General features: G+C 42.0%; 1 protein-coding gene across 3 annotated transcripts; it reads left to right on the top strand.

Moving 5' to 3' along the window:
- Positions 1-2081: 2081 nt before the first annotated feature.
- On the top strand, positions 2082-21323 carry EXO1 (exonuclease 1). 3 transcript variants are annotated; one of them, XM_048485366.1, is made up of 13 exons: positions 2082-2194; positions 3362-3542; positions 4408-4527; positions 5639-5762; positions 6230-6367; positions 6961-7173; positions 8205-8392; positions 9029-9125; positions 11141-11360; positions 12299-12548; positions 15554-16043; positions 18487-18680; positions 20166-21323. In XM_048485366.1, exons 2-13 carry the CDS (start codon positions 3382-3384, stop codon positions 20302-20304), a joined length of 2334 nt encoding a protein of 777 aa, XP_048341323.1. In that variant the 5' UTR covers positions 2082-2194; positions 3362-3381; the 3' UTR covers positions 20305-21323. The 3 variants fall into 3 exon arrangements, with proteins under 3 accessions (XP_048341323.1, XP_048341315.1, XP_048341335.1); XM_048485358.1 differs by having other exon boundaries at positions 2089-2208; positions 3359-3542; XM_048485378.1 differs by lacking the exon at positions 2082-2194 and adding an exon at positions 3260-3275.
- The last annotated feature ends 1878 nt before the right edge of the window (positions 21324-23201 follow it).

Here is a 23201-nt window from a genome sequence, read left to right as displayed (position 1 = left end):
CCAGATTCCACCCCGAAACAGCCTCACTTTTAATGTTGTTTAGACTAGAGAGCCCAGATTCTCCTTTTAAATCCACCTTTAAGGGAAAATCTGGGCTCTCTAATTTTAATTTGATCCTATCCTTCCCCATCTATAAAAGTCAAACAAAATGTTAAGGTTGGAGCTGGCTTGGACACCTAAATCGGACAACGGCAGGTTTGTAGTAAAGAATTTCGCCAAACAGGTTATTAAATTATTATCGGAGGGATCAGACCATGGAATTAAAAAGTCACAAACTGCCCTTCATAACAGGGAAGTATGAGATTCAGATGACACTACCGTGATGAAGAAAAAAAAGCCTCCCTCTCTGTTGTTACTCTGCCACCTTATAGGCAAATGGTTTCTATAACATGTTTTGTCTGATATGGATGGAGTCTCCACCAATGGTTCTCAAGTTGTCTCTCCACACTTTTGATCAGTTTGGTTGAACAGGATCGCAAAGCATTTCATCATAAAACAGGGACCACCTAATTTACAAAACTTACTGTGCAATCCAAAGTGGGGAGGGGGTGGTTGAAGCTGCATTGGAAGAGGTGGGAGCCCTACACCAATGTCTGCCCACTGCACTGTGCAAAGTGGCATGGATGCTGGCATTGAGCTACTTGGTATTGGGAACAATGCATGGCAGCCAAACCTGGAAGCTGGCCCCTGTTCAAGGTGTTCAAGTCTTTGACAGTGGGATCCCACCTTGTGACCCTTAACATTCACCAGGCTTACAACGAAACTTTAAATCTGTTTTTTGTTTCATAAACAATAGTGTGCAGTATAACAATGAACTATGGCAAATCAATACAGAAACAATAATCAACATATAATAGTTCTGGCCTGTTATGCAAAACAGACTAGCAGGGTCTCAGCCCTTTACAGTTCTCTCTAGCTGTGTCCTGTGGCACTGCTGATGCACTTGCAGCTTTGCTGTACTTTGCTGAGCCTCTCTCCTTATTGTCAAGCCTTCAAGGGTAGCCCTGAACTATGCAAAAACAGTTCATAACAACTGAACTCTGTGAAGTTGACTGGCTCCAGCTACAGGCCTCTAACAATTCTGAGGAAAATAATATTTATAAGGCACCCATTATAACATTTTTAACAGGAAACCAAAATACAAACTAATAGTCAATCAATATAAACACAATATCCCCTTCTCAACAATTAATACAAACATTCTCATACCTGAAATATGCAAATACAGTTCATAACAACTGAACTCTGTGAAGTTGACTGGCTCCAGTAACAGGCCTCCAACAATTCTGAGGAATTGGAGCCTTTTCTTCCTTTTATGGAAAATCTGAGCTCTTTAGCTCCCCTTAATGGACCCTGGGTTACAGTGGCACCATCCCCAACTGCCGTTCTACCCCTCACCCCATCCCTGCACTTAGGGTTGCCAGCTGTATGTTGGAAAATTCCTGGAGATTTTGGGTGTGATGCCTGGGAAGGGCTGGGGTTGAGGGAGGCAGCTAAATGGGGTATAATAACATAGAGTCCACCTTCCAAGTAGCCATTTTCTCCAGGGGAATGGATCTGTATAACCTAGAAGCCAGGCGTAATTCCGGATCTCCAGCCACCTGGAGACTGGAAACCCTAGGAATGAATTATAATGAATTAAAGACAGACATTAGAAGAAGCTTGTAGTAGTGGTAACTGTGTCAGATTAGGATCTGGTTAACCCAGATTTGAATCCTTACTCTGCCGTGGAAATCATGGGCCAGTCACCCACTCAGCCTCCATGCTGGCAAGTATTTGGACGGGAGACCCCCGCCCTGCCCCGCATACCAGACCAAGACATGGAGGCAGGCAATGACAACATATTTTGTCTACAAAACCCTGCGGGGTGGCTATAAGTCTTGTTGCGGGGACCAAAACAACTGACGTGTAAAATGTTTTGAGCACTGGAAAGATTACAAAGCAAGCCACGTACACTAGATCTCTCACCATGCGTCCGCCCATTGTACGCAAGCGCTGACTCGTGGGCTGTGCTGCATGCTGGGTAATATAGTCTCAACGCCTCATCACCCTGCCGACGCGAGGAGGGGGCGTGGCCTGAGAGCGCGAAAGGCGCGCAGCTTGAAAAGGTTTTTGGTTTCCCGCGCCTCGTCTTTGCTGTCGCGGCCCTTGCTAAGCGCGTGGAGGAGCAGCCGCGGCTTTTAACGATAGGAAGGTAGAGTGGCGGTGAGGATCGGGATCGTTGGGACTGGGTAACTCCATCCATTCTCTCCTTTGCGGCTGGTTGAAACGTTTAGCTGCCCTTTAGAGCCGGGTGGGGAAACACTCAGGCTATAGTATTTAAGTGGGGGCGTGTCTCTTTGTTGGGCTCCATCTGGCCTGGATCCCGGTTGCAGGTTTCGCTGCTAGTGGACCGGTACTGGAAAATGTGTCGCATGTACTTTCCTGACTGGTGACCCACAAATGAAGGGGTTGAGTTTTATACACAAGCTGTCTCTCTCTCTCTCTCTCCCTTCCCCCCGCCCCGCCCCGCCCCTCCCCGCGTCCACAGCTGCTTAAGTAGTAGTGTCCGGATAAATTCGTGCTTTCTTCTATGTGCTCCCAACAGGGAGCATAAAACGAAGCAAAGTTTGCTGCCGCATTCTGGCTACGTTTACACCTACTCCACTTGCTTTGAAGGCAGGGTGATTAAAACCTCAGCCTCAGATAAAGTCTAGTAGTAGAATTTTGCACTTGTGGTTGAGTAATGTGGCCATGGTCTTGTCTCATTAATCTATCATGAATATGTAGGAATTAATTATATGCATTGCACTACTTCAGGGGTCGGGAACCTTTTACCCTCAAAGAGCCATTTGGCTCACCCTCACCCCCCCACTCGCTCGCACGCCCCCCACTCCGCTCCCCCGCCCACTCGCTCGCTTGCGCCCTCCCCCACCTGCAGGGCAGGCGTAGATGGGTCCGGCGGCTCGGCCTGTCCGGCCGAGCAGGAGACAAAGCCCGCAGCGCGGCCTGGCCGGCCGCGGGCGAGTGATGCGCCCGCCCTGCTGCTTGCAGGGCGGGTTGAAGACGGGCCCGGCGGCGCGGCCTGGACGGCTGCCGGGCAGCTGATGCGCCCGCCCTGCTGCTTGCAGGGCGGGTTGAAGACGGGCCCAGCCTGGCCGGCCGCCGGGCAACTGATGCGCCCGCCCTGCTGCTTGCAGGGCGGGTGAATATGGGCCCGGGGCTCGGCTCATGGAGCCACAGAACAGCGGCGAAAGAGCCGCGGGTTCCCAACCCCTGCACTACTTGTACCTAGAGTGGGTTTTTTCCCTCCGCTTTCACATCATGCCTGCAGAAAGATTATTGGACTAACAAGTGTATTTTTTCTTGGTTTCTGTTTTAGTTGGTTTTTAAAGCAAAACCATGGGAATCCCGGGTTTGCTCCAGTTTATCAAAGAAGCTGCAGAATCTACCCATGTGAAGAAATACAAAGGGCAAGTTGTTGCTGTGGATACTTACTGCTGGCTGCATAAAGGAGCTTATGCATGTGCCGAGAAGTTAGCCAGAGCGGAACCTACAGATCAGTATGTGTTAAAGTACTTTGAATATCCAGATTGGGGTTTGTTTAAGTAGGAGATGTTTTTGTAGTATGGCATAATCCATTCACATTGGAGTGGGTGAATCATCTTTGTAGCCCAGTGGTTCTCAACCTGGGGTCGAGCGACCCTTTCACAGGGGTCGCCTAAGACTCTCTGCATCAGTGTTCTCCATCTGTAAAATGGATAAATGTTAGGGTTGGGGGTCACCACAACATGAGGAACTGTATTCAAGGGTCACAGCATTAGGAAGGTTGAGAACCACTGTAGCCTGTTCTGGGATTAAAAGACTGTGAATTGTAGTCTAGTTTGAAAGCAAGTGGTATTTGAGTGGCAGTTGGAAAGCAGGTGGTGTGTTGAGGTCTAGAGAAATTCTGCAGAGTCCTGATTCCCTGATGGCCAAAAAAATGGAATATAGAGTATATCCAGTATGCTGTCAAATGCACAATGTAAATCAGGAGGGAAAGTATCTGTGTTGTTGCTTTTTAAGTTGTTTTCAAAGGCTGCAGTGTTGTAACAGGCTGCTTAAATCATATCGGCAACAGAAAGAGTTAACCAGCTTGTGCACAGGATTGATACCAAAAATCAGAAAGTCTGAGGGGAGTTTTCCATTTCAAGTTCATAAATAAACCAAAACAAATACAGAGGTGCATTCCTTAGGATCTGGAGTATGACTTTAATATCATGAAGCTTAATTTAGAAAGCTGAGTTGATGTACATCCTTCATTTCACTTTGTTGACTAGACTAGCTATAACTTCAACTGATCCACAAGGTTAGGATAGTGAAGTGACATTTTAGTATTCAGATGAACCCTTTGTGCTGGCCATGTGACAAATGTGTTTCTTTTTACAGGTATGTTGTTTACTGTATGAAACTAGTGGATATGCTTCTGTCATTTGGGGTCAAACCAGTTCTAGTATTTGATGGATGTACTTTGCCTTCCAAAAAGGAAGTTGAAAAGTCGAGAAGAGAGTAAGTCTTTTTAAAAAATCAATATAGTACAGTATAATATGCCTTATCTACAAAAGTGGCCAGTATTACCTGGTCAGGATATAAAGGTCCAGGAACAGTGTGAGGTGATTGCCATGCTGAACCTAAGTACTTCTGGGTCTGGGCTGTGTGTGGGTGAGCCTGGGACCCAAATTATGCTGCCTTGAGTTCTTTACTGGAAGATCAGCAGAGCATGTGAAACTATGGATGTTGTTTAAAGAAACGAACGAGTCTTTATGTTACTGTTTTTCAATGGTTTCTTTTTCTGCAAAAAAACCTAAAAAACATCTCGATCTGTTCAATGAGAGAAGGTTTTTGAGAGAAAAAAGAGAGAAAAGTGCTGAATTATTTGACATCTAATCTACATCTCGGTCTGTAATGCTGCTGGAGAATGATTCTGTCCTTGTGACTTCATTTTTCAGCTCCAGTTTGTTAAACATTACATAATGAACACACACACGAAATCCCTAAGGTATTATTAGGGATTCTGGATGCCTGCCTGTTCTTCAGGGCATTCTGGATGCCTGATCTTAGGTATTCTGGATGCCTGCCTGATCTTCAGGGTGTCTTGGAGCACCCTTTCTACTATAGCTACTTATTTCCCTGTTTTGGAAAAGCCGCTTCAGAAAATCACTGAACCCTCTAGATCATCCTCTAAATATAGTGCAAGAAACTGTACTTGAAAGTAGAAGTTTCAGACATGTGGGAACAGATGTGAAAATATTGGCTTCCTTTCAGTTGCCTTTCTATTCCAGTGAAATCCACGGGATATAAATTCTAGTATTACAATTGTAGAGATACTTAAAATGCAGAGAGGGTGAGTGCAGCTAAATCTCACTAAAATTATTTAAGTGGCTTTCCACTGAATTTTACCACCTTTATACAAAACAAGCCTAGTATAAGTTAACCTGCTCAAAGTCACCTGTCCCAATGGACTAATATCGGATTTTGCTTCCTCTACTTTTGTCTTCATTACCTCTTATTTATCTCTAATTCATGTGTGTAAAAGCTCTTTAGGACAGGGAAACGTGTATTTTGGTGCAAAACGTGTATTTTGGTGCAATTCTAATGGCACCTATTTGTTCCTGTCAAGGAAACGACAAGCAAATCTTCTGAAAGGGAAGCAGCTTCTACGGGAGGGGAAATTGTCAGAAGCCAGAGAATGCTTTGCACGTAGCATTAATGTCACACACGCTATGGCCTGTGAAGTTATTAAAGTAAGTGATCAATTTTGGCCCCTACCGGGATAGCCCAGATTAGCCTGGTCTCATCTGATCTCAAAAGTTAAGAAAGGACGGCCCTGGTTAGTTCTTGAATGGAAGACTTCGAAGGAAAATCAGCATTGCTGTATGGAGGAAGACAGTCACAAATTGCCAGTTATTCTCTTGCATTGAAACCTCACTGGGTTGCCATAAGTTGGCTGCAGAGGGGAATCTGACATTGCAACAGTTGTGATAAGAGGGTGTCCAAAAAGTTCCCTATCAGCCCTAATAAAATGGGCCTTGTATAGCGTGGCTTGCTTCAATCACAACCACTGCCATAGTGGTAGAGTGGACTGGACTGGATGCCTGCCAGATCTGACCTGGGGTATAATGTTTCTTATGTTTACAAGTTACTCATATGCATTTTTAAAACAAGCTTCGGTATCCCATCAGCCTTTGAAAAGGTGTTTGTTTTTGCGCAGGCTGCTCGAGTAAAAGGAATAGACTGCATTGTTGCTCCTTACGAAGCTGATGCTCAACTAGCTTACCTCAACAAGACTGGCACAGTCCAGGCTATAATTACTGAGGATTCAGATCTTCTTGCCTTTGGGTGTAAAAAGGTAGGGAAAATTATGTGCTTATTTTATGCAGAATTTCCATGGAAGCATGGATCCCTAATGAAGTATACTCCAGCATAATTATAGTGTTGTTGATCTATCAACCATACCTGTGAGATGGGAGCAGGGCCTGGACACATATTTTGTCTCAAGGCTCTTCTCCCTCTTTCCCTCCTTTTGAAATTCCCCTTCCTCCCTTGTTGTACTTAACCATGTTATATCTGCGCAATCTTAACCAGTATTTGAGTTTGGGTTTGAAGCATATGAGACATAATGGCTTGCCTGAGATTCAGAGCAAAATCTGGATGGGGACCTCCTAAATGTCACCTTATTTTCTTAAGTGGTACCTTAGTTCCTAGTTGAATCTTCTGCCTAGGATGGCTGGAGTGTCTAATCTCCTGTGGTTTGAGACCCAAGAATGTTCTGCAAAAAGCATCTTCGGCTTCTTAGAACTTTTGGTCTGCTAATTTTTTTGTTGTCTCACACCCTTCCACAAAGTCTTTGCAGATGAGGGTTGAAGGTGTGATGAAGGATGAAGGTGTGGTACAGTAATTGGCAGTGCCACAACAAACCTACTATTTTTCTTGTTTTTGAAGGTGTTTCTGAAACTTGACAAGTTTGGAAATGGCTTGGAAATTGACCAGGCTCGGCTAGGAATGTGCAAACAGCTTGGTGATGTGTTTACAGAAGAGAAATTCCGTTACATGTGTATTCTGTCCGGTTGTGACTACCTTCCATCAATTCATGGTATTGGGTTAAGCAAAGCATGCAAGTTACTAAAGATAGCCAACAATCCTGATATTATTAAGGTAACACAGTGTTTATGGAATGTTGAATCAATGTGTGTTTCCCCAAACCTCCATAGAATTGAGGGTCCTATTTGAGTAGGGAAAAGCCATAAAACAGTTTTAAATAAATAGTAACAAATATAAATCTTGAGAGTGATTGCTTTAGGGAAAGTACTAATGTCAATCATTTGTGTGTTTAAAGTCCTATCAAAAATCTTTTTGCTGTTCAGTTAGATTTTTGCTTCTGTACTTTGGTTTACACTGAGTAATATTGTACTTTGTGAGCCTTAGATCAGAGTCCAGTAATACCTTAGAGACTGACAAGATTTTGGGGGTATAAGCTTTTGAGTGTCAAAGCTCCTGTTGTAAGAGTCTGTCATATCTGATGAAGGAAACTTTAACTCTGAAATGCTTATACTGCCAAACCTTGTGGGTCCTTAAGATGCTACTGGGTTCAAATTTAGTTGTTCTACTGGAGAACAACACTGCTAGCCTCTGAAACAATCTTTGTGAGCCCGGAAGTTGATGTGGCCCGTTGTTTCATGTACTGACCAGAACTTGGTTGTTCCATCTGTTTCCCTTTCTGATGTGATCATCTCTGCCTTAAATCCAAAATCTATTGCAGAAGTAATTGAAGATTATATTTTTAATCTTCACTTTTATGTAGTTTATTATTCACTTGATTGCTTCAGGGAAAAAAACCTAATTAGAGAGTACAACTGAAATACATTTCAGAAATCCTACTAATTTTTGATTTTTTAAAAAACAAAACTTTTCAGTATTTGGTGGAAATGGCAGGAAGAAGTAGAATGGAACAAACTTTCTAGGTATATGTTGCATGCCCTGAAAAGTGACTTGTAACCTTCTCTAAGATATCTAGTTTTTTAAATGAAGATTAATGGAAGTCTTTAAAAAATTTCCCTGATTGCCAGTATGTTTGTGTTCCTCAAAAGAAAAAAAAGATAATAAACATACATGCTGGGTTTTAAAACAGTAAGAGCAATGTGTCTAAGTGAAATGTATCTTTAAAGACATATCTGTTTCTCTGCTAGGTCATTGGGAAAATTGGGCAGTACCTGAAGATGAATATATCAGTACCCCAAGAATACATAGAAGGATTTATTCGTGCTAATAATACTTTTCTCTATCAGTTGGTTTTTGACCCTGTGAGAAGAAAACTTGTTCCTTTGAATGCTTACAGTGATGATGTTGATCCAGAAATGCTACTGTATGCTGGGAAGTATCCTTTCCTCACTGGAAATCAATACTACAATTGCAGTCTTCCATGGAGTGTCTTGAAGTCCAGACTCAATTAAGTACTTCTAAGGCTGCTGCCCTAGGCAAATTCCCTTAAAGGAAGGTCCAGTGAACTCTGGGAGGTTTTTTTGGATAAGAATGCGTAGAATAAATGTAAGCACTATTAATGTAGAAACTAAATGTACGCTAATGATTTATGGGGAGATTGTGCACTCTTCATATCTTAAGTGGGAGGTTGGTGGTGGTCTGTTTTTGTAACAAGCTGAGCAAATGAGAGGAACAAAACCCTACCTTCTCCTACACTGTACCTTGAGGGGCTCTGTTACACTCAGGGTTGTTCTTGCAGCCTGGCTCAATGCCTATATCAACCAGTTTGGGAGAAAAATTCCTATAGCAGCAGTATAGCAAAATAAAGCATGGAAGTGGGCATAACGTTACTCCTCTTGCTTACATTTTCTGTGTCATTTTAAAAAAATACTTACTCCATCCCTACATTAAACACACAAGGATTTTCTTCCCCCATCCCACCCCACCAGTAGCATTTAGATTTTTTCTATTAAAATTTAAAGAGGGGGATGTCAATTGTTGAACTACATTTTTCTCTTAGCTCTTAACTTAGACACATTGGTGATAGCACTGCTTATCAAATTGCACTTGGAAATAAAGACCTCAATACACTGGAGCAAATTGATGACTACAACCCAGATGTTTCAAAGGTAGCATTTAAACTTTTAAATACACATGCTAGAATGCACTTGAGAGTGCAGAAATGTGACAATGTCTGAATTATTTTGGTATCTTGAAATAATTTCAAACTCACAGCACTTGGTACAAATTGATTGTTATTTATTGTAGAAAGCAAAAGTATGCAAATCTTGAGCATGGGTTTCCTAGATTGACAGAAAGCTTTGATCCATGCCTTTGCTATTTTGGTCAGTTCTTGGACACAAATATATGTTCATGTATGATACTAGGAATTGATTGATAGAGACTCAGTCATGGTTGGGCCTAAAGTTGTTCTGCATAGCCTGAAAGAAGTAGGAGAGTGCACCTCATGCAGTAACACTCATCTTCTCTTTTCTCCATTGGGAAAAAAGCAGCTGTCTAGAAAAGCTGTCTAACTGCTTGCCCAGAGGCTAAGCCACCCTCCTTGGATTTCCTTGGAGATCAAGGGAAAATCCGCTGAGTCTAAAGAACAGTGGCATACAGGCAGGAAATGGTGCCTGGGGCAAGTACTGGAATTTCACTGCCCTCCCTTCCCCCCAAAAATTGACCCACCCAATTGCACCCACAGGAAGGGACAGAGGGAAGGGTGGGTGGAAGAAGTGAGTGCACAGAAGCATCCTGAGGCAGCAGGTGAACAGGTGGAGGCTGGTGGGTAGGGGTAGGCAGTGCAAAGCAGTTATCATGGGGGGGCAACTGAATGCACCCTCCCCATGTGACACTTGGAAGTGGCACCTAGGGCAGAAGCCCCTCTGTTCCCTGCTATGTACGCCACTGCTTAAAGGCAGTTGTAGGCAGAGGAGATGGAGGTCATATGCAGTTCTATAATAAGTGCTGCTGGGAAAAGCACTCATGCTGTGTGTTAAAGGAAATGGCAAGATTTTAAAGATTTTATGTTGTCAGAGCAACAAGGAAGGTAAATGGCTTTGACCCTGGAGTTTTGATGAAAAATGAAAATTGAGACATAAAAGAGGAAGGCCAGGGAAGTTTTCTGCAGAAGTCAAGATGGGAGATGACCAGGGGAATGCTAGCTCAAGGCTTGCAGCCTTTTTGCTGATGAATTTCAGGCTTCAAGCCATTTGCAGTGGCTGATAGTCTGTGTTGCAAAAAGAAAATCCTGATGCGGTTGTGGAGTGGGTAGAGGAAACTGTCCCCCAAACTAACAGAAGGATAGTGTTGGGGGAAAGGCTTTACAACCTTTGCTTTGCATGCCTCAGTATTTTAAGTTCAAAACCCAGCATCTTCATTTAAAAGGATTAAATAGTAAATTATGTAAAAGATAGCTGCCTGGAACCCTGGAGAGCCACTGCCTATCAAAGTAGCTAAGTAGATCAAGGGTGTGATTCAGTATAGGGCAGCTGCCTGTGTGTTCAGATCCTGAGCTCACTAATCAGTTTTGGGTCACAGTTTTGCATGATTTTTAGTGGATGGTTCCAGACACTGGATCCAACAGTTGTTTCTACCAACAGAACAGACTGCTGTCAGTAGAGTGGCATTTTCTTGCCTGCCCTGGTGCAGCCTGAAATGCATCTTGAAATATCACTGCTGGAGGAATCACCACCTCCCTTCATTAGCAGCAGTCAATCCTGAATCCAACCCAGTGTTTTAAATCTCATTGGCATCTAGGAGCACAGAATGAAATGATTAGGGCATTTTATCTGGAAGCATTTCATTTTCAGTGAATTCAGTCCTTCCATATGGATTTGATCATGTCTTGGAAAAAGCAATTTGTGGGCCATTACATTTTAGAAGTTTGACTTCCAAACTATTTCAAGGTGGCTGAGTAGTAATAAAACCTGGAATGCTACTTTTACCACTTTTTATGTCTAATTTTTTAAAAAGAGCCCAGAACTTACTCTGTTTTAAATGGCTTCCTTTGATGCATTTTATAATAAATACAGTTCCATATCTGTAGAGAGGTTGTTTTCCTTTGGCACATTTTGTCTTGATCTTACTAATTCTTCTAAAACATTTTGCTTTCTGTCTTCGTTTGCTATCATCTGTTCAGCGAAGAAGTTACAGCTGGAATGACAACTCTATTGGTGAAAAAACATCCAGTGTAAAGAGTATTTGGAGCAGAGACTACATGCCCGGTTTGGCTGATGAAGCAGTGCCAAATTCTGCACCATTGTTGGAGAGGCCCCCAACCAAAGGCACAGAGCGGCTGATTACTACAAAAGGATTGAAACTTCCACACAAAACCATGTTGACAAAAAGGCAAAGGCATGGTATGATAGCTTAATCTCTGGAACTGTTACCTGCAATAAGGAAAACACAAGGCCTATCCTAATACAGACTTCAGAGTAATGTTCATGTAGCATGTTTTTCCTGTTTATTCCTTTGGATAGCTACTTTGGAAGAATAGGTAACGCAATAGTAAGATTATCTGAGCCCATCAGGGGAAGGGCAGCTTAGAAATGTAATAATATAATATAATAATATAATCAGTGCACGGAAATTTGAGATATTTTTTGTTTTGTGCAGTATGTTTTTATTCCATATCTATTAACTGCTTATGAAGAATGCCAACTGAGCCAAGTGTTCAGTCAGGCAATTGGCAGGCATAGTGGCTTACTGTGTATGATACGCTTTGTTGTCTGCCTAATAAAAGGAGGGCATTTTTCTGATTGCACTACTTCAGCCGCCGCCTCTAAATTTCTAGTCTTCCCCTCACAATTATACTAGTACACTCTGGCCTTCAACAGACATCTTTTGTATTAAGCTCCCTGAAATCAATGGAGTGAGAGTGTTGATGGTTTAGCAGCTAGTCTGAAATTGAAAAACCATGTCATCTTTGCCACTGGAGTTGGTAGAACCTCTAGCGGATGAATGCTGTAGTTAGAGTGTGACATTATTTACTGCAGTAGTTGCACACCTGGCTGTCTGTATAAAATGGCTTCAGATAATGAGACCTTTAGTCTGCCTGCCTGCCAGTCTGTCTGTCTACTACTATAAGCCAGTATATTTATTTAACATTTGGCAGCTTTATGGCTTGTTTCTTTTATTATAACCAGCATATCAACAGTTCTGTGTGCTGAGTTCAGTGGGGATTACTCCCAGGTAGGCACATGGGATTATGGCTTTAATGCTCCTTTGCTAGTCATTAAATGTTTAAAATTCCTTTCTGTCTTTTAGTTCTGACTAAAATGTAATTCTTTTTATCTAGAGGAGCTATCCGATGGAGATCTCTTGAGCCAGTATTCCTTTTCTAGCTCAAAAAAGCCTAAGACAGAAAAGAATGAAGCCATCAAACACCATGACATTGTCAGTGCAGTGACTTCAGCCCAAGTTTCAATTGACCTTTCCAGTAACAAAGAAACTTCGAACTTCCAGCCTCGATTTAGAAATAAATTTGCCTTTTTGCCAATGAAGGATGAAGAGCGTGGTGTAGTTGTCGTTCCGGGGACAAAAAGCAGGTGTGTGTGTTAGAAGTGGATTGTGTCACAGTGGAACTCTTAAAGGAACATATCACACAGTAGAAGTACCTAAAAGCAGAATATAGTTAAACTAACTTCATTGATCAGTATTGCACAGAATGTTAGAAGATTGGAGTAATAAATTGGGTTTACCTATCAACTTTTTTGCAAAGGGCCTAAACAATATACTTCTCCATGCAATCATTTTTAGATTCAGACTTGCCAACTTGTTAAAGCTCTTTATGGAGCAGCAGCCTGCAGACCAGTTAGCATACCAGCATAGATAGCATTCTGGTTTTAATCAAAAAATTTGGTTGAGTGTATCTTCTAAACAAAAGTGCTGTGAATTGTCTGTAGAAGTACCTAAATTGGAATTTATCAATCATGGCTTAGATCTGGTAAAACCTTGGTGTGAAATTTGAATTAGATAGTCATTGAGGCACTATTCAATTTGGGTGCCTCTGAAATTATACGTGCTATCTAGTACTGGTGTGGTGTAGTGGTTAAGAGTGGTGGACTCTAATCTGGAGAACGGGGTGATTCTCCACTTCTCATGAGCAGCTAAGTCTAATCTGGTGAACCAGGTTTGTTTCACTGCTCTGCCTCATGAAGCCTGCTAGGTGACCTTGGGCTAGTCATAGTTTTCTCAAAACTCTATCAGCCCTACCTACCTCACAAGATGTGTGTAGTGGGGAGAAGAAGGGAAGGAGTTTGTCAGCTGCTTTGAGACTCCTTACAGGTGAGAAATGTGGAATATAAGTCCAAACTCATCTCCTTTACCAACTGCTGTATATGGCTGCATATTTGTAGGTGAGTGGCTTTAAAGGTTTGTTTAGACTTCTACGCTTTCAGAACAGTGATCACAATTTTGCATGCACATTTTGTTTCTGCCTTTCTGCATAAGAATGTTTGCCAGGGTGTTTTTTATGCATAGCCTACTGTCTGATACAAGAATATACCCTGTTTCCCTGAAAATAGGACATCCCCTGAAAATAAGACGCAGTAGAGGTTTTGCTGCAGTGCTAAATATAAAGCATTCCCCGAAAGTAAGACGTAGCAAAGTTTTTGTTTGGAAGATGCCCGTCGACCAGAGCATGCAGCTGTGGACCGGAAAAATAAGACATCCCCTGAAAATAAGACATAGCGCATCTTTGGGAACAAAATTAATATAAGACACTGTCTTATTTTCGGAGAAACAGGGTACATCAGTATGTTCCAGGAAATGATGGCTTTGTATGCATGCAGCTTATAAACAAACAATGGTAGGTGGGAGTCAAGTTGCCATGGTTGGGAGGGGGGAATTCTCTGGGAGCAAGTTTGTTTTTGCAGGTGCTTGATTATCTCCTAGTTCTGTCCTTGAGGTTTGTGGCTGGGAAGAGCCTCCAGGCTGGACACTACTAACTCTATGGTTCCCCTGTGGGGATTGGGAATTGTTCTATTCATATTATCAACTGTTCTGGCGCGCTTTCACCAGAACAGTCTTTTTCCTGTTCCTGGCTTGCCTTTGATAAAATCCTTTGAACCTTACAAGTGTTTTATTGCCTGAGCAGGGGATTGACAGTGGGCATTATTGGTGCATGTAAATCCAGCCTAGGAACATAGGATCACTAAAGACAACCTCACTTCTCTTTTCCCATGGGACATCACATCTCCTGAAGTAACATGTTAAGATGTGCACTTGGGGGTGGAATTGATTTCTTTGGATATGTGGAAGAGTATCCTTACTGGTATTCTATGTCCTTAATTCCATTTCAGAATTTGGATTTTTGGGGAAATTCCAAAATGTTTGAGGTCCGTTATTTGCTATGGAGGACTCTTCTGGGATATTGAAGTAGTTGTTTTCCAGCAAATTACACTAAAATTGCAGGGATTCTAATCCTGTCTGTCTATTATAGACCCTCTAAGTTTCAAACATCTTAGATCAAGGTGTCCACTTCTGCTATTCCCTGAACAAGGTGCCCCCCTCAAGTCATCCTACTTACCTGTTGTTTCCTTTGGGAAAAATTCCATGCTTTTTCCAGGCCAATTTCCAAAAACACAAGAACAGCCACAGGCCAAAAGCCTCCAAATGCAACAGAACCAGCAAGCTCAACAGAACCAGGGTCAGACCAAAGATTCCAAGCCTAACCAACTTAGCAATTCAGTATCAAGTCAACCAGCCAGACTTGGAAGACACTGATTCAGACACACACTAATGTAATTTCCCTGAAATAGAGTCAAGCTGATGGCCTGCTTTTTATCCTGTTTGCCCATGCTCAGATTGCCATGGAGGACTGAGAAAATTGTCATGATAGGGCAAACAGTGATTCCCTTAACATCTGATCCCACTGCCTAGGAGCGTCTCCCCCCCACCCCATCCCAATTCAGATATCTATTTGGACTGGAAACATCCTAATGCACCTCCATACTAACATCTAGCTGATTCTTTCAATTAAAAATATGCCTGTGGCTTCAAGGTTTCTTCCTGTTCATTTTCTTTGCATCCCCTTTGCGCTTCTTACAATCGTATATGTCAATCTCCATATGGTATTATTCAGTAGCATGCATCATATAGTTATTTACGTAAATTCTGTGATCAAGGCAAGTCAGGGGAAATGATTTTAGTATCACAGGAGGTCTAATGTTCATCTCCTAAATATAGTTGTGTAAAGGAAGGAAGGTGATGAGTCTTCAGGCATGCCCATCAACAAGATTTTTGTTCCAGTTTTGTCTGCTGTAAAATTTCCTGCGTATTCAGCCTAGGGATATATGCATTAGCCATTCTGATGAAAGTATAAGTAAATTTTTAAAAATGAAGCTAGGCAATATCTCCAATTCTCTGGTACAGCTAACTGAAGTTCTGACTTTCTGCCAGATTGAGATCAGTGATGCCTCTACCTGAACTACAAAAGCATCCTCTTGCTATGATGGCACCAACAAGGTTTTACCTAGGAAAGGCAGAGACTATGGACAGCTCCTTTCTAATATTTCAAACCACTGTTTCCTATATTCTTCTACTGTATTAGGTTCTTCTGCAGTATCATGGATATGCCTGCTGATATATCAAAGGGTGACGCCACCAAGCCGTCCCAGAGAAGTGGGGTGGAGTTTCAGACTGTGGAAGCTGAAAGGGCAGAAGCAAAAGATTGCAGATCTTCCTCCCCAGGGGCTGTGGAAACTGGACGAACTAACTCACCTTCACTTCAGACAACACAAACAAGCTGTTTCAACTGGTATAAAAGCTTTTCAGAAAGATCTGGGACACCCAGCCCTCAAAGCATAGCACAGCTAAAGCGGTTTCACCGACATTCACCTGACACAACTGTATCTCAGGATTGTAAGATGTCCGAATCACAGATGTTAAGCTCAATATTTGGTAAAGAGTCCAATGAAGAATCTTCACTGTTGAAAGGACTGAGCTGTTTATCTGAACGGAAGTCAAATGAGGTTTCCCAGAGCAGTCTGGACAGTCTAGAAAATTCTCCAGTGCCCAACAAAACCACTATTGATGCCAAAGTAAGATCATTACCAAGTGCTTTGACCAAAGCAGTTGATAAAATTATAAGCTGTACCTCAAGGTGTTATCTAGGGTTTTCCTTATTTTTTTTGCAGTAGTTACAGTTCTGTCAGAACTCTTTCAGTCCCACCTACCTACCAAGGTGTCTGTTGTGGGGGCAGGGGGAGGAAAAGTGGTTGTAAGCTGCTTTGAGCCTCCTTTTGATAGAGAAAAGTGGTTCACAATACTTTTATAGGCTAAAAGGTCACACTTTTCCAACAGCTGTTATATCACCATTCCAGCAAGACCATTTAAAATTAACTAGTTGCCTTATCTTTCCTTGTCTAAAATACCTACCATCTCATAACAGCTATAGTTAATGCTGTATTAAGTTCCGTGAAACCCATTTGCTTGTTCAGTTTTTTCTTCCCTGGGTGAACTGGGAGGAGACCGAACTACTAGGCAATTCTAGCCTGAAGTACAGGGGGAGAAGAAAAAGCTGGGTGGAGTACTATTCCGAATCAGAAGATGGTCAGTAGAGGAGCAGATCCATCCCATGGTTCCTTTCCCTTTTGAACATTTGCCAGACCAGTAGTTGCAGTTTCTAAAAGTAGCCAGCAAGTCCACCTGATTACTCCTCCATCCCCTTGATACTCAAAGCAGCTTAGAAAGCAGTATTTGCAGATGCAACATGGCTTTCATGCCACTTCTCCCTGCTAGTCTTCATGTGCACAGCATATCTCCTCTCACACTCAGTGAACCTGTGCACTTGAATGGAAAGTGCACCCCCACCTTTTTAGAAAGCCAAAAAAGGAAAAGTCATCTTCCTTTCCACTAAATATGATTTTGTAACGTCCTGCTTTGCGGTAGAGATGGAGTCTTAATACCACCAATCTTGCATACAATGAAAATACTGTAGAGCTTCCGTTCGCTGGTATGGGTGTCTTTTTGTTCTTTTTCCCTTAATGGAGGGATTGCTGTAAAAACTTAATAGTTTCAAATAATTTTATCTGCCACAAACCCAGTAAGCCTTTTTACAAAACATTCAAAAACTTACTCATCAATTCAAATAGCACACTGCATTCTGTGGAGTTATAGTGACATCTTGTGGCTTGTTGATTGACTTTTGTGATGGTGACTTTTTTCTGTGTGGCATACAGTACGTTTTTAGGTAATACCTAACCCGTATCCCCTCTTGTTCCCAAGTTTATTGTATTTGTATATGCAAATAACACTTGAGCAAGTCAGAAATAAAAGAGTTGTGCCATATTTTTCTTTACAGTGGGGAAACTCTTGATAGCTTCTTAAAAGCAAACATGAGTGTTGTGCAGAGACTTCCCTACAGGGTGGCTCAAGGTCTGTGCAAACTCCATGTAGCCCAAATCTTGAGAATTGTTATATTGGTCTGCTAAAGGCGGTCAAAGCTTAAAAGAAATGCTTATCCTCTTGTGGAATGTCATGTTGGCTTCTCAGAAATGTAGGAATCTGAGGTGCAGTGGGGCTGTCTCCAGTTCCACAACTTGATCCCCCTTGAAGACGGCAGCAGACAAGTGTTATCAAAATATAGTTGTGTATGTGTGGGTTCATGCAGTTTTCTTTTGTGCTTCTAATAGACTTCCTGCATGTAGCACCAGGTTACATAACCCAGTATTCCATGCGCATGCCGCTGAAAAGGAAAAACGTGTTACCTGCCCATCTTGTTCTTTCTTCTCATTGTTAACAATGGCAAGGGAAAGGGGTGTTTTGGGGATGGTCAAGTAAAACTGTGCCAAGTGTGGAAAACGTTTAAAGTCATTCTACCATCTCCACACATCATGGCTCTTATCTGAATCAGGATCCTGTCAGCCCCTAAAAACTACTGGGAAACTCCAATCACAGAATTCTCAAAATTTCATCAATTTGATCCTTAGGTATTTTGTTCTGAAAAATTGCCCAGATCCTACAAACAGGAAGGCACTCACAGATACAGATCTTTCCTGTCACTCTAGAGCCTCCTGAAACCTCCTAAAAGCTGGTGCTTGTGGGCTTGCAGGAGCCTTTTGTGAAGAATGCTTGGGCTGCAATGAAGAGGGCAACTGGGCAAAATTGCTTCACTGGGACCAATGGGAATTTTGCCATGGAGGGCCAAATTTGTCCAAACCCTCCCCGGCCACAGCACTGTGGCATTTTACCCACAAGGTTCCCATAACCCCCAGCATCAACTTCTTGAATGTTTCAGAGGGACACTGTAGGGAGGAGGAAGTGAGAAGGATCTTGGAAGGATCCAATCCCTAATTTAAAATAAACTTTCATAAACTGCTTTTGCTAGCCAAATGTTTGATGGTGAACAGATTGTTTATAGCAAAGGACTGTGTCAACTTTCTCAGTGAATTCCATTTGTCTTTTTCTTCAAGATGAACATGGTCTCTGTCCTGCCAAATCATAAGTCTTCAGCATCTGAATTTCTGTCTCAATTTTCCCCAGGTTTTTGGATTACATAAAACCAGCCCTGTAAGATCTTGTGTTGTGACAAAACACATGTCTCTGATGCCTGCCAAAGTTAGTGGTTTAAGCAAAAGAATAGCAAGTACAAAGAAGAAAAACCATCACAATGCTGAAAATAAGTCTGGACTGCAAGTGACAATTAATGATCTGTGGAAAAGCTTCCAGTTTAAAAGGTAAATCAGTTTCAAATATCAACACCTTTTCTCTACTAGATTGTATATTTGAATTAGATGACTGTAAAAGGTTGATGTCCCTTGGCATATTGTTATCTTAAATGGTTTTCTGCCAAAGTATTGCTGATATTGCTTGAAACAGAAATGTTAGTGTTCCCATAGGGTTAAAACTGTTGGGTTTGAGGGCTGAGCCTTCCCATATTTTACCAAAGGTAGCAGTTGTAGTAAGAATGTATTGTAGCATAGTCCTTCTCTCTGATCCTGGTCCTAGGAGAAAACCCTTGGGATTTTCTCACTGCTTCCCTTGTCACAGAAGTGGCTAGAAATACACAGTTACAAGAAGTGAACTTTGGCTTCTCTTGTTATACATAAAACATACCTCATGAGCAATTTTAAAGCCACATAAAGATTTTTTAAAAGTTTTTGAGAAAACGAAACCACTTGTAGTTGCTATTAGACTTTTTCCTTCCCTTTTCCTTCCCTTCTTTGGCTAAATCTTTGTACTTCTCCAGTGAATTGATTCAGAATTGTTTCATCTGGGAATTTTATATCCTCTTTCCACAAATGCTCAAACATGTAGTACAGGTGAGATGGCCAACTGCTGTTCTGGAGGTAGCACCCGATAGGCTCAAACAGCTTTGAGGTTTGAATGTGCTCTTAGGAGTCTCATATGCAGTACTACAAACCTATTGTGAGGTGAACTCCTGCTTCTTACCACAGGCAGAGAGAAAGGCAGGCAAACAGTCCCTCACAGCAATGTGATCAGAAGTACTCACTGCCTAATCATCCATTTTGGGGAAGGCACAAATAAGGAAGGGGAATTTTTTGTTAATCCTATAACACTAGAATTAAGTAACTGAAAGGTCAAGAAAAACCAAATTAAAAAATTATAAAAATTATATGAGTGAGTGTGTGTGTGTATATATATTGTATATTGTTCACTGTTTTAATGGGGTTTAGCTTTTGCATTTATTGGAGGCTGTTTAATTTAATTTTATTTGCTCCCTTATTATAGTTTCTGTGTTATAAAATAATGTTGTATACCGCCCAGAGCGGTATAAAATAATCAAAATATATTACCGTAAGGGCCCATAAAATCACCAAAGTATGTTAAGGACCCATAATGGCCTATTTTAAGAAGAATTTGGATTTATAACCCACCTTTCTCTCCTGTAAGGAGACTCAAGGCAACTTACAAACTCCTTTCCCTTCTTCTCCCCACAACAGACATGTTGTGAGGAAGGTGGGGCTAAAAGAATTCCGAAGAACTGTGACTAGCTCAAGGTCAGCCAGCAGATGAGAGGAGAAACAAATTCAGTTCACTAGATAAGAGTCCACTGCTCATTGTACAAATAATACAACATTGTTTTGCGAGTCCCATTTATATTATTTATGTGCAATACCACATATTCTAATGAAGGCTTTGATTCTCTTCCAACTCTATGATTCTATGATAGGAGTAATTATTTTTCTTTCATTCTGCAGGCAATCGGAAAGGCTGCCCTCATGCAAAAAAGCAGAACCATTGTCTCCAATCAAAGATAACATCCAGCTCACTCCAGACACAGAGGATGATGCTTTTAATAAACTTGAATTCAGTCATGTACAGCGGAAAATATTTTAATGAACTGAAATCACAGCTCTGGACAACTTCATAATCTTTGGCCAATGGCATATTCTAAACAGATTGGAATTACCGGTAATTGCTCAACGGACAACATGAATCAAAGTAACACTTATATCTGTTTGCAGATGAACTGAGCATTTTAGAATTCATCAGACATTTTGTCAGCTTCGGTTCTGTAAGAAGCAAAATGTTTGATACAGGCTAAAATAACATAATTTGGTCACAATTTCATCTTCTGACTCTGAAAAAGAAAAAAATGTTTTCAGAAGACAGACTGCTAAGCTGAGGAATGAAAGATTCAAGTTGCAAAAGTTGTGGTTTTTGCTTAAAGCTGAGTTGTACAGATGCATGAATTTTTTCTGCTTGTGTAAAAGGATCTTCCCATTCCCTCAGCAGCCCCCTGAGTACCAGAAAGCTTCAGCAAAGGATCTGAGAACCTTGCAGCCTTCCCTTGAATTTCACAATGCTCTGCTGACAAGGGTCTCTGACCTTTAACTATTTCTAAGAAAAATCCTTTTGTGCAAACGCCTTCCACTCCTGCAAACAGAGTATCAGATCTTTAATCTGTACACATGTGTGATTTTGTCCTGTGTGATTTAAGAAAGGGAGTAAAGTTGTTAAATAAATTTATTATATAATTTATAGGCTGGGCCCTACTAACAGGGTTAATGGAACAGATATTTCCTGGCTCCTCAGTACAGCTGCTCTCCCCTCCAGCTCAGAACTGCTGAGGGCTGAGGGACCCTTGGGTGCAACATGGGGCAGGGAGCAGGAGCTTACAGTACAAGGAAGAAAATTTGTAGATATTTACCCCCTCCCCCACTCAGCCAGTGTGGGTTCAAGCTCTCATGTCATTCAAAGAACATATGGTAAAGCTGTTCTACTCTTAAGAACTGTATCCACTACCAAGTATAGGTGGTGGAGTCACAAAGAAATATTCATATTCTTTTTGTGGCAATTATGTGAATGGCAATTTGGTATAAATCTATAAACATAATAGATTTTTTTAAATTTCAGAAGATACATTTTATCTGTCAAAAGGCTGAGAGATGGTGATGTGTTGATGTGAGAAAATGGTGGCCCTTTCTCCCCTGCCTCCCTTTCCTCAATGCATCCACTTGGTATTTAGTGACTAACTAGCGGGGCCCGGCCACGTGTTGCTGTGGCAATTGTCCTTCTCATCACAGTCCGCAACCCACACAGATGTCCATGCAGGCCCAGTAATCCCCAGCATAGCCTTTTGGGGTGGTCAAATGGAATCCCTCTTTCCCATTTCAATTCACATGGTGCTGTCTTGTTTTTTTAGTATAAGGTAACCATTTCCATTCCACAACAGAACTGTCCAGAGTGCGAATACTACTGTCCATGAGGCTGGTTGACACGCACAGTCCAGGCTTTGGTAAGGCAGAACTGGGGCAAGGAGGCTATCCCAGTAAGGCAGCAGAGGCAGGGTGGTGAGGCGCTCAGATCAAGGCCAGCTCTCTGGGTTCTTAAAGGGCCATGTGCAAAAGAAGCGGAGCCAGTAGTGTTGGTTTGCCCCCACCCCGTGGATTTTCTTAGAAAAAAAAGGCAAACTCCAGCTCGCTTTTAGTAAAAGAGAGCTGTGGTGAATATGGGTGAGAAAGTGGGTAAGTGGTGGTTGGATGTGAGGGAGGGCAGAGTGAGGTGTGTGAGGATGAGCTGGATGTGTATTGTGTGGTAGCAGTGGGTGAGGCACAGAGAGTGAAAGTTACCTGCATGTGAGGGGGGGAACCCCACCTGATGTCTCACACGGCAAAGTGTGTATGTGTTTCACTTCCACTCGTATTACCCAACAGTATTACCTATATACTGTTTTCACTGTTCATCTCTGCCCATCTGCACGAACATTCTAAGCCCTCATACCAAGCCCTCAGGCCACAGACAGGCTGCACGAACATTCTAAGGGTGACAGTTAAACACAGCCAGCTTCATGGCCTGGTGCGCCAAGAAAAAGACGTTTTGCCTGGCTCAGGTATGGACTTTCAGCGATTTCAAGGTCCGATTACCTGCCCGCAACAGGGAGGACTGTCATGTGAAAATTTGGGGGCGATCTGTCCATCTGTTTCGGCGTTAGGGCGTGACTAACAAAGTCACTGTTAGCTTTTTATATATATAGATTACACAGAACCTTTCAATTGAACAGCCTGCTTGCCCAACTGCTGCAGAGATGAGAACCTGATGGAAACTGAGTGAAAAGCATTTAATCAGATAATGCCTAATTATCTGGAGAGGAGATGGAAGGCAACACTTCAAATAGTGACATATTAGTACGACTCATTCAGAATAGCACTTTGAAAAGAGCAACAGATTTGGCTTATCAGAAGTATGATAAAGAAGCTTGCATGCATACTAAACTTATATTGGTGCCTCAAGCAAATACTTGCTGAATATATGAATGGCTGCATTACTTTTTGATTTTGCTCTCTTCTTTGGAGACACTCCAACTAACTGCGGCCTTTAGAAACTTAGAATCTTCTCCCTTGTTGCAGCACAAAAAGAATATGCTGAGCCCCTGGGATATTGCACATGTTCTAAGCTCAGCAGAGACTAGCTGCTGAAAAGTACTCCCTTCTGCCATTTCCCACTGACCAACAGAAATAGCAAATAGCATGAGTCCACATATTCCCTCCATGAGTCCATTCCCTCCATGATGACATGTCAAATGGCTCAGTCTTACTGCACAAAAAGGCCTTGTGTTGAAAGCAGTTTCTAATGTCCTACTTATGAGAGGGTTAGCCACTGCACAGAAAAGAGGTTTTTCCACTGCCCACATATTAAAAGTAAATATAAGTCTTGTGATTAACAGTTTGGACTGAAGCCCAACCTACCTCTGGTCCAAACCATGCAGGCCAGACATTTTCCTCTTTGTCTGG

The sequence above is a fragment of the Sphaerodactylus townsendi genome, linkage group LG01 (assembly GCF_021028975.2).
Source record: "Sphaerodactylus townsendi isolate TG3544 linkage group LG01, MPM_Stown_v2.3, whole genome shotgun sequence".
NCBI classification, from domain to species: domain Eukaryota; kingdom Metazoa; phylum Chordata; class Lepidosauria; order Squamata; family Sphaerodactylidae; genus Sphaerodactylus; species Sphaerodactylus townsendi.
The sequence above is the reverse complement of the archived record's forward strand: the minus strand, read 5'-3'. Positions and strand labels throughout refer to the sequence as shown.

Excerpts from the sequence above, each read along its gene's own strand:
- EXO1 (XM_048485366.1), top strand. The coding sequence starts at position 3,382 with ATGGGAATCCCGGGTTTGCTCCAGTTTATCAAAGAAGCTGCAGAATCT. Across the intron at positions 8,393-9,028 it reads ATGCTACTGTATGCTGGGAA|ACACATTGGTGATAGCACTG; the intron begins GTATCCTTTCCT and ends CTCTTAACTTAG. Across the intron at positions 11,361-12,298 it reads GACAAAAAGGCAAAGGCATG|AGGAGCTATCCGATGGAGAT; the intron begins GTATGATAGCTT and ends CTTTTTATCTAG.